Raw genomic sequence first — 15,259 nt, forward strand, 5'->3', positions numbered from 1 at the left:
ATGTGACCTGGAAAAGGTCTGATGACGTAACAGCCCCCGTGTAAGGAGGGTACCAGGCTGCAGCCGTGCACCCCGAAGAGAAGGCGGTGCGGCTTGGGCCTGTCCAGAGATGCCCGTGAGTCCGCCTCTCCAGGGCTTGGCGCCCTCGGGCACTCCCCCAGTGGTCCTTCTCGGGGCTGGGCTCCAGCTGAGGGTGGCATCAGCGTGCTTCCCACGGGCCTTGTCCCAGCCCAGTTCCACCGGTGGGGGCACCTGGGTGGAGACCAAGCACGGCTTCTGCCACCTCCCTGAGGTGGTGCTGTGGGGACAGTGGTCATCCAGCCCTGGGAGCCACTTGATTTCCAAGTGGGGAAGGGTAACAGCAGAGGTGACAAGCCCAAGCCTGTGGTAACTGCTGGTCCAGTCAGCAAGCCCTAGGATAGACTGGACCTTAGGTGAGAGGGGACACGAGGAGCATCACTGACAGTGGCACTGGGGACACCCCAAGGCCTCAGTCCTCTGGGGACAGCACTGGGTCGGGCTGGGGTGTGACGTCAGTGTTGCCGGTGACTGCACACTGCTTACACTGACGCCCATCTAGTTCTCCCAAGGGCAAGTGAGGCATGCTGTGCGCCGTGGGCCTGCCGGGGCACGTGTGTGTGCACCACACGCTTAGGGTGGAGGCCACAGCCCTCCTGGCCTCCCGAGTTGCGGTTCAGCTGCTCAGAGTCCTGGCCTCAGGGCGGAGTGTGTGGTGGTGGGGGGAAGCCGAGGTCTGGAGCCAGGGCCTGGCCGCGGGTGGGGCTCGCCCCTTCCATATTTATAATCCTGATTTATGTGGTGGCCCGAAAGCAGCCGCCTCTTGTATTGTTGTGTACATAGCCCCGCGGAGCTGTAAATACGTTGTTGTGTGTAAATAAACCAGCCTGTTTCCATCGTCTTCCTGTGCTTTGACGTGAAACCCCCAAGCTGAATTCGGGTTTCTCAGCTGTTCCAAAAGTAGGCTGAATTTTAGGTGCTGAAAAGCCAAAGAGAAAGCCTTCATCATCTTTAGGGTGTGAAGTCTGTGATCTCCTGGCTAAAATCTGAGCTGGCAGATGGGACACTGGGTTGGGCCAAGGTTCTGGGGCTGCGGCTGATTCCCTAAAGCAGGACAGACCACATGCTGGTCGTGCAGCGTTTTTTAAGCTCCACCACGGCCCCACTTCAGAGCCGTGCAGTCTGTGGCTGCTTGTGCGCTGTCCAGATAGGTGAAGGTGCTACCATCACAGGTTCCTTCCTCTTGAGTCTGTTCCCAAGGGAAACCAGTGTCTGTGAAGCCACAATTTTGGATTATCAGGAATTTTTGCCCCCTCCCTGCCCTGCTCCTGTTGCGAGAAGAATGTCACAGTTGAATAAACGTGTTTGCTGCCGCCCCACTCCACGGCCAGTCCTTCCCCAAGAAGACGACCCAGACAACATCAGTTTCTTCCACTACAACTTTCCCATGAGTCTGGATTTACTTAAAACCCAAACAAACATGTCTCATTTCCAAAGCAGCACTGGCAGGGCACTTCTGAACGCAGCCACGCTTGCTTACCATTTGAAGCAGGCCCGGGGACAAAGGCCTCCGCAGAGCAAGCAGAATCCGAAGCAGATGCATGTGAAGGAAACGGAGGACTGCAGCTTTAAAAGTGGTTTATTTTTTTCCTTAACAAAGTCTTACAGCTTTCTCCCCATGCTCCAGTTGGAAAAACAGCAAGCACGGGTGGGCGCCCCTGCTGGCCAGCGTTGAGGCTGTTTGAGGTTTGGGGAGGCCTCTGGTTCCTTGAAAGCAAAACGTTTCCGCTATCGCGTTGTTATCTTAAGACGGGATGAAGGCACACTAAGGAAATAATGTCAGTAAGCAGCAGAGCAGCCGGCAGGGCCGGGCAGGAGCCACAGGACGGGGCTTTTTGCTCTAGAGGGCTGGACAACTGCCTGGCTTGCTGGCCCAAGCCCAGGGTCTCCCCGTGCAAGTGCTTCTACACAGACTGATGGCATAGGGGGTGGGGCGTGAAAAGCAGGACACCTGCTGAGTATCAGCTGCAGAGCAGGCAGCCCTGAGGCTGAGGGGCCACACCACCTCACCTTGTCAGTTCTTCCCCATCCTGCCCCTCAGCCATGAGGGCTGACGGGAAACTGAAGCAGACGGGTGTCTGCCGGGGGAGCCTGTCCATGACACCTCAGGGACGTGGCTTGACACCAGGCGGATCGTCCAGCTTGCTAGGTCAGCCAACTCTTAATGCTAATTAAATTACTGAAGTTTAATTTAAATTGAATAGTTACCTGTGTTGAATTAAGGGGGAAAAAGAGGCTTTTGCGTTTTCCTGTTTTAATCAACTGAGCCTGGGAACCCAAACTGGGGGCCTGGTCCGTTCCTGCCTCCCAGCAGGCTCCCAGAGGCAAAGGCCTGGGAGCTGCAAGAACATTCCGACCTCAGACCCCGAGGTCAGACCAGTCCTCAAGGTGGCACTAGCTGTGCCTGAGGCCTCCTCCTCTCTGGCAGGCCCAAAGGGGAAAGAAACATGTCACCTGAGAGCCAGGACGGGGGTGTGGGGGGCGGCCATTGGAAGGCACTGGCTACCCTTTCTCATGATGTAAGTGGCCAGCCCTGCAGCTCAGGACAGGTCAGAACCTGCTGCAGTGCCGGTGACTAAACACGTATGGATCCCACACAGGCGTATCTGATTTGAGTGCTGTGCCACCTTGTCCATACCTGTGCCCAATGCACTAGAGTAAACTTCCTGGAAAAAAAGGCCACCGGGGTCAGGCGTGGGGTGAGGTCAGCACCTGCTTGGCACCTGCACGGTACCTGTCTGTGCCAGCCCCCAGGGGCCCCCACGGGCCAGCATGTGTTGCAGAGCCGGGCAATGGAGTGCATTTGCCCGACCTGGGAGAAGCCGTCCCTGTTGGTAGGGAAGCTGAGGATCTGAGGTCCACGGTTGCACGGGCGGCCAACTTGTCCACCCGCAAACAACACTCCCGCTTCTGAGGCGCCGATGGTTAGGTGGCCTGGCACAGAGCCTGGGCGCTGTGCTGCGACTCATCCTGCTGCCAGTGCTATCTGAAGCTCCCAACGTGAATGGACAGAGACGCCTCTGGTCCTCGGGGCCGGACAGGTGTCACTGCACTGGAGACAACATCGCTGCTCTGTGCACAAAGGACTTCTCGGCTGTGGGAGACAGAGGCCGTCACTCTGCAGGGTCTAGGATGATGCCGGAATACATCCGAACACCAGGGTCAGGTTAGGTCAGGCTGACGGGGACACGTCTGTAGCTCAGACTGGTCTTTCCAAATTGCTGCAGAGGACTCCAGTCCGTCCCCCTGCCAACCCCGCGAGTGAAGACATGAACCCCAGCCCCCCAGCCTCGGAGTCTCTCACCCGCCTCAGCAGACTTTCATGTGGAACTCAAGTTCAACACTCAGTGCATGCGCGTCACAACAGCTCCCCATGTCGTCACAAGTGTACACACCTGTGGGCACTGTGCAGCTCTGCCAGCCCTGAGCCACTGTTCTGACTCTGGCCAGCACATTAGTTCTTGCCATTGGTGACCCCCACCCAGGAGTCCCCGGGGTGCTCCGTGTCTGGCTTCTTTGGCTCAGTCTGATGTCTCTTTGGCTTGTGTGTGCGCACACACGTGTGTGGACACTCACGACCTAGTTCTGCCCCTTGCTGAGCACCTGGGCCATGCCCGGGACCTGGCCACTGTGGACGGAGCTGCGTGTTTCCTGGGTGCATCTTTGGTGGGCTGTGCTTCAGCAGTGTAGGTGCTGCTTTGTTGCCCAGGGTCCTCCTGAGCCCACACCCTCTGGCCGGGGACACTGTCCCAGGTACTGCGAGCTTGCTGGGCCACCTGCTGTGGCCACCCAGGTACTGCAGCAGTGCTGGGGGATGTGGCAACCTAAGTGGTCTCCCTTATCCAAGAGTCGGAACTTACTGTGCAGGCAGGTGGCTGTACTTCCTGTCCCCCCAGACCTCCCAGGGACATTTCTGCTGGCCTGTCATCTCTTGATGTATTTGCGAGTATGTTTCCAAAGTCGCCTTCAACTCAGTCCCTCTACTCACAGAAACAAGCCCCAGATAGGCCCACATCTGTGGTCTGTGAGCTGGGTGTCATTTCCTAAACGATGTCCACTCATGCACTGCAGCAGCGTGCCACAATCCCAGCGTGTGCCAGGGGACAGTGAGCACACCAGAGAACTCCAGTGTCAAGGAAGAAGGAAGAGGATGTGCACGTGACTACCCTGCTGCTCCACAGGAGGGGGTCTGTCTGCAGAGATCTCACTGTGAGCCCTTTGGTGGAGTCTGAATTTGGCAGCATGTGACTATTAACTTTCCAAAAAATATAAAGGAGAATAAAAAGCATGTGGTCACCACAGCCCAACACCGCAGAGATGGACAAGGGCACAGACAGCAGCTCTGAGGACACAACTGCTCTGACACCATGCAACTAGGACGGTGAGGCTTAGCCTGGACTTCCGGTGACAGCAACGCAAACTTTGACAAAGTGCCATCTCAACAGCAGGGCCTGGAAACTGGGAGGACACAGAACAGCAGCCCTGGCAGAGGACAGGTGTCGGATGTTAGAGGGGCACAGGAGGTTTTATATATGCACACGTGGCTTTAAGGTGGGGAAACGCCAACTCAGAGCTTCGATCCCTGGCCTGCTGTGGGGCACCAGGCTGGGCAGAGTGGAAACGGACCAAAGGCAGAACAGATGTGTGCAAAAAGTGCTGCCAGGAACCGTCCCAGGGCACGAGGAGAGCAGGAAGGGTGGCACCCGTGGGTCAAGGGGACATGAAGTCTCCCTGGAGGAGGTGGGGCCTGGAAGGACAGGAGTGGAAGCCGAGCCCGCGTCCTGGGCACAGATAGTTCTCTGGGCCTGGAAGCTCCAGCTCCCTGCACGCCGGCTGCCCGGGCCTCCACTGTCCTAGGCACTGGGGACACGGCTGAGAATGAGCAGGAAACCTGCTTGGAGAGCTCACATTCCATATCCTTCATCCTCACAGTCTCCTCACCAGGCTCCTGCTTCTTTTCCCCTGTAACGCAGTCAACACACAGCAGCCAAAGCAATATCCTAGACTCAGAGCCATAGCTACAAGGACCTGCTTGGCTTGGGCCTCTGCCCGCTCTGGCCTGGTGTCCCACAGCAGAGGGCAAAGCATGCTCTCTGCGGGCATGCCTGGCATGCTGCTGCCCAAGGTGTGGAGGGTGGGCAGAGGGGAACTTAGGAGGCGAGCAGGGTCCAGATTGGGGAGGCAGATCTGGCAAAAGAGAGACACACTCAGGGCAGAAGCAAGCAGAGAATGTGAAAGTGCGCATGGCTGGCAGGAAGTGGGATGCTGAGGACGCCAGGGGGCCTTGTGTCGCTGGCCAGAGTGAACTCGGCCGGGAATTCAGGGGCCGGCCTGTGGAATGCCAGCAGATTCAGGTGGGCATGCAGGGCCTGGCGGCTGGGAGGGGACAGGGCTGGTGCAGGCTTGGGGCGCACCCTGAGCAGAGCAGAGAGTGTCCCAAGGTGCACATGACTCTGCAGACCAGGTGGTGGGGAAAGGGCACCCAGGAAGTCAGTGTGCACAGGGCAGGTGGGGAGAAGGGGACCCTGGAGGTGGGGAGGGCCTGCACACTTTGGGAGGGGACAGTGTGCACAGTAGTGCAGAGCAGTGAAGTAGGACGAGGACGCAGAGTAGCCCCTCGGGGCAGCCAGGCTGTCAGGAACCTTCACGAGAGGTGGAGATTGTGAGGATGAGGGCAGCCAGCAGCACAGCGTGGAGGCCCCGGGGGATGCAGGCACGCCAGCCCAGGGGGCTTAGAATTTTAGATGGTGGGGAACTGAGGGGCTACCTGAGCAAAAAGACCCAGCAAATGGGGCAAGTGGCGTGTGAGGAGAGGAGGGAAGAGGGTCAGACTGGGCGCAGGTGGAAGGCCTCCCCAGACCATGGGACATGTGGGCGGCAGAGAGAGTGGCTTGTGTCACTGGAGTGCCAGCCCCCACAGTCCCTCCAGGCAAGGCTAAGAAGCCAGGGGTCTAGGAGGCCACGCGCGAGCGCGAGTCCCAAGTTACCTGCCCGCCTTCCCGTGAGCCAGCGGCTCCTGCCTGTCTCTCCCAGCGTCATCCCTGGCTGTGCTGAAGTCGTCACTGTCGTCAACCAGGAGGTTCTAGAGGCAAGAGGGGAAGGCTGGTGAGCAACGCTTTCACAGCTGCTTAGCCTACATTTTAAAGAGGCGTGTCTTAAAAATCCCCTAAATTGACTAAAGGAAACATTCAGATTAACGTAAACCAGTTACATAAGGGACGCCAGGCATTCTGCGTTTGGTGAGAACAAGTTGTGGGGGCTTCACAGGGAAGTCCACGTCCAGCCATTGACCTCTATCTTCAACTCCAAACGCTCCCACTGGACTGAGCCAAGCAGAAGGGGCTTTATAGGGCCCTGCAGGTGGACCCATAGGCCTCCAGTCTGCTGCGGTGGAAATGGCTTCTGTTTTATAAATTCCGTCTCCGGTTTCATCCACGTATTTCTACAGCTGAACTGCACGCGTGGACCTTGGCATTTCCCTTGGGTCTGTCCACTGCGGGGTGAATGGCTGGGCTTCCTCCTCGCCCTCCCTGCACTTAGCCTCAGTCTTACCCGTGAATCTTCCTTGTGGTAAACCCTGACCTCCCCCTGGCTGCCTCAGAGTGTCGACCACAATGCAGGCCTCGAGGGGCCACGTGGGCAGGAAAGGGCAGTTCCTTGGCCTCGCCTGGTCCCGTGTTAAGGGTCTCCCACCTGAGCAGTCGCATTGCCGAGCATGGCTCTGGGGACACACCACGGTACTAGCCTCAGTGACTTGGTCATCCAGTGAGACTACAGGAGGGGTGGCTGCGTCCTGGGGCATCACCTCAGGTGACAAACACATTGCAACTGGGATCTCTTCCAATGACCCGACACGACCACAATCTCTATTCCAATGGGTTGTATACGATATGCTTTAAAAAATGGCGAAACATTGTAAAATAAGAAAACCTCAGCTCAGCAGGACCGACTCCTGTATGTGTATTCCATGCCATGTTCACGACCCTGCCACGCTTGCATTCCTTGGATAAACGTCCTTTGTTGTCACTGGCAACACCTTAAAGGCTCGCTGGCAAGGTTTGGTCACTAGAGTTTTGTTATTCAGATTTTTACATCCACGGTCACAGGTGGAGTTGGTCTGGGTTTTCTCCACTGTCCCTTGCCGCAGTTCTAATGTTAAGGTTTGTTCCCTTATACGATGTCTGCCTCTCTCTTACCCTTCATCTGAAATGATCTCAACTGGGATCATCTGTGTCTCGATGATTTGGTGAACTTCTCTGACGTCCCTTGATCCTCCTGTCTCATCAGAGTGTCAATTTGCTGTTAACCAACCCACCTTAACACCAATGGTGTCTCCGTCTTTCAAGTAGTAGGGGGCCCCTTGCAAAGTGTCTTGCTTTTTCTTCTTTTTCCTCTTGGTCATTTGCTGGTTCTACAGGAAAATCGAACATCTTAAATAAAATTCAACCTCAAGTTCGTACTAAATTTCCCATCACTGTGAAAAACTCGTTGCCCTAAATGCTAGACCAGGAAGCCTCGAATCCTCTGAGAAAGCCCCATAGCATTACCCAGCTAGATATCGGAAGCCACTCAAATTTTTCAGGGAAGTATTTGGCAATTTCAATTTTTTCCACAGGAAGAGAATAGAAATCGGCCACTTTCTGCCTCAGGGAGCCGGCGGTCCAGCCTCGGGCGGTGTCCCACACCAAGTCCATGGCAGGGGCGTAGGCCCTCTCCCCAGGGATGCGCATCTGCGTCCTCAGCAGCACATCCTGGGGGCTGTACCAAGAGAACAGAATGCCAGGTTTAACACCAACCACAGAAACACAGTACCTGCCAGGGCCCACGCAGCGGCAGTAGGGAAGGAAGGGGCAGCTGGGCCAGAGCTGAAGGCCTGGGCAGGACCCGTACTCTGGTGGGGCGGGGGGCAGGAGCCAGCCTGACGGTGTTCAAGCCATGGAGCCCCCCAGGAAATGCAGGTTCAGAGAAAGAAGCTGGGAAGCTACAGAGAAAAGATAGTTTGAGGCAGACAATTATGCACTTGACATTAGGAACTACAAATCCAGGGTGCTGGGGGGCAGTCGGGGCTCAGAGTTGGGGAGAGGGACGGAGGCAGAGAGAGGAAGCTCAGCAGGAAAAGGTCCCTGGGCAGAGTGGGGAGAAAGACGGAATTTGGAGGGAGGGAGGGAGGGAAAGCCGGACCCTCAGCCAGTCACAGGTCCCCAGGTGAGAGCTGAACGCAAGAAGGGGAGGGACACGCGCTCTCAGGAGGCAAGGCGGTGAGGCGTGATTTCAGAGAGGGCAGCCCTGCGACACTGGTGCTCCAACCCAGACGGGCAATGGGCTGAGTGCGGCCGCAGTCGGCCTGGCTGGCCAGGAGCCGGGAGCAAGGGGCGCTCACCATTTTTATGGGTGGATGAGTTCCAATTCCAGATGCCAGAACTACTAACAAATTTCCAGAACACAATCTGTTTTAAGTCGCTGAACTACTAGAAGTAGTGGGAAAACCCCCCTCTGCTGGTGAGGTCAGAAGTCTCCAAAGAGACCAGCGTCTGTGAGCAGGCCCGGCATGCTGGGCGTGCCTGGCAGAACTTACCCCAGCCGCTCCTCCTCCTGAAGGGGCTCCAGGCAGATGGCAGCTCTCCGTCCTAGTTTATATTCCCTGGCAATGAGCGAGACACAACAGCACTGGGGGAGTATCATTTGGTTTTCCCAAGATAAAGATTTTTTGCTAATTTTAAGCTTTTTCCTCAAGCAAAAGGCCATTTTTTGAACTCTACATAAGAACGCTCAAAGTTTTGGAAAAGGAAAATTCAGAATACTTGCTGTGGGGATTATGCCCAACTAAACAAGGAGGCCCTGCTCTGTGAAGATGGCCAAACCACCAGAGAAATGGCCCAGTTTGGCCAAGACTGAGAGTCTCATGCCCTTGCTGTCTGGTCATGAGCAGACCTGATGTGCGAGAACCCCATGGGGACGCTTTTGTGAGGGAAACTGACAACCACAGGCCACGCCCCAAACAGGAAGTTCCAGGAGGCAGACGGGGGGAGCAAGCATTTCCTGAGGGCCAGCTTGCTCCTAACTTCTACCTCGAATTCTTCTAGGTTATGTTACAGCCTCTGGAGCACTGAGGAGACACACAGCTACGTTTACTCCATGTGGAAAGCTGAAGTTGTCCCAGAGTTAAACTAATGGTGAGAAGTGTCATCTGCCCCATGGATGTGGAGTTACCAGGAATGGCATTCTGCTGTCATCCGACTCAAAGGAAGACTCTCCCCTGGGACTTCCTCCCCACCCAGCCCTGTGGGGCAGCAGGGCGACACAGTGAGCTTCCTGCAAGACACCTACTTGAGCTGCTGCCGGTCAGCACGTAAGAGCCTGCCAGGGCGCTTGCTCTCCACCGTCCAGGCTCTGAGGAGGGCTGGGGCAGGGACAGCAAGCTCTGAGGAAGGGGCCAAGGCCCTGGCCTGGACAAAGAAACAAGACATTTCTCCACTGGTTTTAAAAACACTCATAAAAACAGACTGAAGGAAGCACTACACAATGACATCGGAGGGAAAGAGCACCTTCAGTCATGAGAAAGTCCATTTCAAAAAAATCACAGGACCCAGGTGCAGTGGTGCACACCTATAATTCCAGTGATTCTGGAGGCTGAGGCAGGAGGACTGCAAATTTGAGGCCAGCCTCAGAAACACAGCAAGACTCTGTCTCAAAGTGAAACTAAAAACAAAACAAAAACAAACCCCTGCAAAGAGCTGGGATGTAACTGCAGCTCTGGGGACAGAGCAAGGCCTTGGGTTCAAACCCCAGTGGTGGTGGGGTGTGGGGCACAGGAATAGCTGCCTCTTAAGTGAAGTTAATCCTAAGTAATTTTCATATTCCTTATCACTGAAATTGGCTGGAGAAATAAGTGAGTCTCCTGTTTCTACACGAGCCCAAAGCTGCTTTTTAGTGAGGTCTTAGGGCCTCATGACGAGTTCTGCGTGTGAGTTGCAGGGCAGGGTTGCTCTGTGGGCCTCTGAGGCCATGGGTGCCGGGCAGCTCCCCAGCCACGTTACTGCTGATGCTGAAATGCTTCACTGTCTTTGGCTCCAATACGGAGGCCCAGGTGCTTATTCTAATTGTGTGGGGTAGATAACGTATGTGGCTGAAGAATGCAATGAAGCCAATATTTACCCATTTTTTCCTAAAAAGAGCAATTTTGTATTTTTCAACCTAATACAAGAAAAAAAGAGTATCTCCCCAATTGTCCTCATAGGAGCAGCGACTGGCTTTCTGGAGGAAGGTCATTTCATACACCGAGGACACACACCAGCCACACCAACAACCCCTAGGCCTACAGAGGCCCTGCGTGCTGTCCTCTAAGTGAGAAGCAGTTCATTTCGGTTCATGATAGCAAGATGCTTCTTCAGCTTTCTGGGTGACATTTCATTTGGCCTTCCCACTTGCACACAACCCTCCTGCTCTGTGCTTGTTGATGCACAAGAAAACACCACAAAATCCAGTTTAGCATCCCAACACAGCAGCTGGTCACCTGCCCCAGAGGAGACTAATGATGACACGGCTTTTATCTAACAGCATTTAACATTTCACTCACGACAGTACAGAACAATGTAAATAAAGGAGTAAAGTGAATGCTTTATGGATGTTTCAAGAAACCACGTTTCCCTAAAAAGTAAAGATGAGCATAAGCCACGAGTTGCTAAGGACAGATTCAAACACAAGCACAGCATGCCTGTCAGGGTGGGCAAGTGACAGCCACGAGGGCGAAGGCAGAACAGACCCAAGGCCCTCTGGGCCGCAGGGGTGCTGCCTGCTGGTACTTACCCCTGGACATGGCACATAACAGTGCCATATCAGAACAAACTCTAAGTGAGGGAAAAGGAAACAGAAGACATATTAATATCTTATGGGAAGAAGCCATATCACCACTGAGGCCCGCTACAGGAAGAAGTCTGACCTGAAACTTCAGGTCCACCAAAGCAGCGTCTTCTGAGATCTCCACGTCTCCCAAGTAGGAGAGAGAACCCTCCACAGGTACATGGCCAGCAGCACCTTCAAAAGGACAGAGGTGGATGTTTGGAAGGTATTTTAAACTTATTTTGTACTTCTGAGACAGTGACAGATTTTGATGACATAATAGGTTTACGTGATATTGTAAAGGATTTTAATACTCATGAACAGGTTTATTAAACAGCCACTCAAGAACCTCTGAATCCGAATCCCTTGAATTAGCTCCCTCAGGATTTCACTGCCTAGTGAATTAGTAACCAGGGAGCATGTTAATGGCAGAATGCTATGGGGAATTTCCCTTGTGCTATCTCTCTAGAATGTTCTTTTCTAAATTCTCTTTCCTCAAAGATTATGCTGCTGGTAGGCCACTCTGCCTGTGTTATTGACACTGGCTTCCTCCTTCTTTCTCATGACTCATCTTGGCTGGTGGTTCCTTTGCCTACTTTTGTGTGCACACTTGGTTTCCTTTGCCATGTCAAAAGAATGGGAATTTCACGAGGCGCAGCCCATCTGTCTTTCAGTCTCTCCAGTGCAGGGAATTGGGCCTTTAGGAATACTAAAGGCCCAATAACTGTTTGTAGAGTGAGCAAATCTAAATAATAACACGGCCGTTCCAAATATTTTCTAAAAATAGGAAAACTAAAATATTCTCTCATTGAAATCTCTGGATATAAAAGCTGCTAAATTTTAAATTCAGAATATTATCTCTCATTTTTGCCTTAATGAAATGCTTTGTTTATTGCTAGGCACACTGTTGGTACCTAATAAGAAATTACAAATGAACTATAAGTAAGTTAAGTGAAAAAGCTCTCTCCGTGAGTGGTTCCAGCATCTCACAGTAGCTGCAGGCTGGTGATACTTGAAACGATGAGATGTGTTCCTCCTTGTAACACAGAGGCGACCAAAAACGAACCTTCTTAATTTCATGGAGAAACATACTGATTATGCATGCTCTAAAAGATCTACAATTCAACTCTGTATGTAATTACTATCTTATTACTCAAGCATTTTTAGGATTTTTTAACATAAATGAATGCAACCCAAATAAAAATAACTTTGTCAATTCCATAGCTATTTTTAACATATATTATTACTTTACATATATTGTCTTAACTTCAAACAATAAGAGAATCTGATTCAATCATATTAATTTCATTCCTGAGAGGTTCAAAAGAGAAAAGAATGATAATACATGATATAATACTTCAAGGCACAAAAAAAGTTAAATAATTAAGCAAAGCACAATAAAAAGAAAAATATACCTGAAGACCTGGCCCTACTGAAACGAAAGTACCTTTCTTGGGACTGGGGTGTGGCTGGCGTGCGTGTATGTGTGTGTGTGTGTGTGTGTCCTCGTGTGCCATCCCCAGCACCAGCAGGCTCTTCACCTCTGTGGTGACAGGAAGTGGAATCCCAGGCCAAGGCAGCCGGCTCTGCCAGGGTCTGCCCACCGCAGTGCCTGTGCTGCATGGATCAGGCAGCCCTGCGCCTGCGTTTCTTCTCCCAGACAGTGAGGTGCAGGGGCCCTAGAAGCAGTTCCTGGGGACCATGGGGGGCGGGTGGGGGTGGTGCGCAGAAAGACCACCAGACACGCAGGCTGTGAACTCCATCTCTGGCCTCTGCCCTGAGGACAACAGAATAGGCTGAAGCCTGGACTTCCTGCCACACAAGGATGAGGGGGCCCTACTGCTCTGGGGATCTTGAGAGCTGGTATCCGAAGGACCTCTGAGAAAGTTTCCTATATTGATATAAAAACAGAGATAACAAGAAGATACGGAGTGCTTTACAGAGGCCGCAAAACACTGCCTAAGAGCAGGACAGTGTTGTTACTAAAAAGGACCTGACTTGTAAAAAAGGAATAAACTGGCTTTGTTTTTCAAACTTATGTTTTTCAAATAAATCTTTCAGATGACTCCAGAGCAGAAGCAGCATTTCACTTCTCCATGACAGGCTGGCTGTGGAAATTTAATTCTGTCCTTACCTTGGGTGCCAGAAGCTCTCCATCCATTGCCCTGGGAAAAGGAATGGGGCTGGTCTTGACTCTCCCAGTGTCCTGAGGGACCCCGAGGCTGGTACCACCAGATGGGCATCTTCAGCACACCCTGAAAAACAGTGTGTGTTATGTATGTGTGTGTACATGTATGTGTGTGTATATATTTATATGTGTGTGGTTTTTTTTTTTTGGCAATACTACGGGTTGAACCCAGCAGTGCTCTACCACCGAGTTACTTCCGAGCCCTTTTTAAAATTTTGAGACAGGTTCTCATTAAGTTGTTCAGACTGGCTTTAAACTTGTGATCCTCCTGTCTCAGCCTCCCATGTCACTAGGATTACAACATGAACCACAACTTCCAGCTAGTAAAAAATATTTTTAATTGCTGTGATGTACAAAAATAAAGCGAATCTTCACTTATACTTCCACAGAGAGAAAAAAGTTTATGGATGGCATAAAATGTACTTAAAGTTGTTATTTTTCCTTCTCAATTTACTAACTGCTATGAATTATACGTATTGTCTTTGCCTGGATATGCTATACCGTGCGCTTCCAGGCACTAAGAGCACCCCTGGCTTGATGAATTTGTTAAATGAAACAGCAACAGCCCATGGATTCCTGTGCAAACCATGTGAAACAAACCCACTGTTTCCACACATGCCCCATAATTTAGTTTTTCCTACCTTTTTTTTTGGTACCAGGGATTGAACCCAGGGGAACTTATCCACTGAGCCACATCCCCAGCTACCCCCACACCTTTTTCAAAAATATTTTATTTATTTTTATGTGGCATTAAGGATCGAACCTGGTGCCTCACACATGCTAGGTAAGCGCTCTACCACATCCCCAGCCACATCCCCAGCCCTTCTTTGTATTTTTAGAGACAGGGTCTCACTGAGTTGCTTAAGACCTTGCTAAGTTGCTGAGGCTGGCTTTGAACTTGAGATCCTCCTGCCTCAGCCTCCCCAGCTGCTGGGATTACAGGTGTGTGTCACTACGCCAGGCCCTACCTTTTTTTTTTTTTTTTTTTAAAGTGATAAAGAAATTAAATAGATTCATTAAGAGAGAGAAGAAGTTGTAGTTATAGTGCTCATTCCTAACAGAGGATGAGAATGTGAAAGATAATAGTAAAATATTTAAAATATATATTTCAAGAAATGCATAGTACAATCTTTTAATCAAATTGGTGAAGACAAATATTCAACCTAAATTAAATTAAATTAAATACATGTAAGTCAAAACACCAATTTCCATTTTCTTTTTCACCTAGCAGACTGTTAAAACCCAGAAAATCTAATAATATGCTATGTTGGTGAAATATGAATAAACTTAAAGCTCATGGGTTGTGGCAGATTTATAAACTAACATGAGGTTTGTAGTGTAATACAAAGCTGCTCCCCTGTCCTTTCCATTGCTTCACAACTTAGCTTGTCAGTCTGAAAGCTGCTCCCCGGCCCTTTCTGGTGCAGCCATTTTCCCTGCCTCCCAAACTACTTGTCAGTCTGTGAACATCTTAGCTAGCTATTGGTTCATCAGTCAGTTTGCAAGTATCCTTCTCCGATATTGGTTCCCAGTTAGCCCGGCAGAATTCAAGTGCTTAAGGATAGCTTCCCCACCATCTTTTCTCTTGCTTTCTCTCTCCTGCTCACTTTCCTTCTCTCTCCTCCTTGCTTTTCCACTTTCTCTAGCATGTGCCCTTTCTCTTTTCCTCTCATTTTCTCTCTTACCCTGCAGGGAGACACTCTGTTTGCTTAATAAACCCTCTTATGTCACTTCTCGTGTGCGGCGTGGTTTTCGTGGGTTTTTCTTACATTTAGACAGGAATTTAGTCATATCTGTTAAAATTTAAAGTCCAAGTCCTTTGGAAGAGTCATTCCACATTTAGGAATTTACCTTCTGATACATGTGCATGCAGAGGAAGTCATGTATATAGGGACATTCAGTGCAAACTTTTTATTATGAGAGCAAAAACCATGACCCACGGTCCCTCTTTAGAAGATGTCCACATTATGATAGAACAATTTTTGTTCTAGGAATTTATCATATACATGCAAAACAGCACCTACATATTTTGTACAGTGTTTTTCAAAAAGAGACTGGTTAAATAAATTACGTGATTAGGGGCATAGCTCAGTGGCAAGAGTGCCTGCCTAGTTTGCAGGAGTCCCTGAGAATATCCTCACCTTTGAAAAACAA

General features: G+C 51.3%; 1 protein-coding gene across 5 annotated transcripts in view; it reads right to left on the bottom strand.

The window, feature by feature from the left end:
* Nucleotides 1-504: 504 nt before the first annotated feature.
* The window catches only part of USP40 (ubiquitin specific peptidase 40), a 79,823-nt gene continuing 65,068 nt past the window's right edge, over nucleotides 505-15,259 (bottom strand). For 4 of the 5 annotated variants that reach the window (XM_079132250.1, XM_079132252.1, XM_079132251.1 and 1 more), the window contains 8 exons: nucleotides 13,052-13,172; nucleotides 11,018-11,112; nucleotides 9,406-9,524; nucleotides 8,654-8,719; nucleotides 7,626-7,836; nucleotides 7,394-7,489; nucleotides 6,066-6,160; nucleotides 505-3,172 (listed from right to left, as the gene is read on the bottom strand). In XM_079132250.1, the coding sequence (XP_078988376.1) occupies nucleotides 3,061-3,172; nucleotides 6,066-6,160; nucleotides 7,394-7,489; nucleotides 7,626-7,836; nucleotides 8,654-8,719; nucleotides 9,406-9,524; nucleotides 11,018-11,112; nucleotides 13,052-13,172 (915 nt within the window). In that variant the 3' untranslated portion in view covers nucleotides 505-3,060. Of the gene's footprint in view, nucleotides 3,173-6,065; nucleotides 6,161-7,393; nucleotides 7,490-7,625; nucleotides 7,837-8,653; nucleotides 8,720-9,405; nucleotides 9,525-11,017; nucleotides 11,113-13,051; nucleotides 13,173-15,259 lie in introns of those variants that run through there. The other variant, XR_013762622.1, reaches the window with a different exon arrangement.

This window comes from Sciurus vulgaris (assembly GCF_902686455.1).
Source record: "Sciurus vulgaris genome assembly, chromosome: 3".
In the NCBI taxonomy this organism is placed as follows: Eukaryota; Metazoa; Chordata; class Mammalia; order Rodentia; family Sciuridae; genus Sciurus; species Sciurus vulgaris.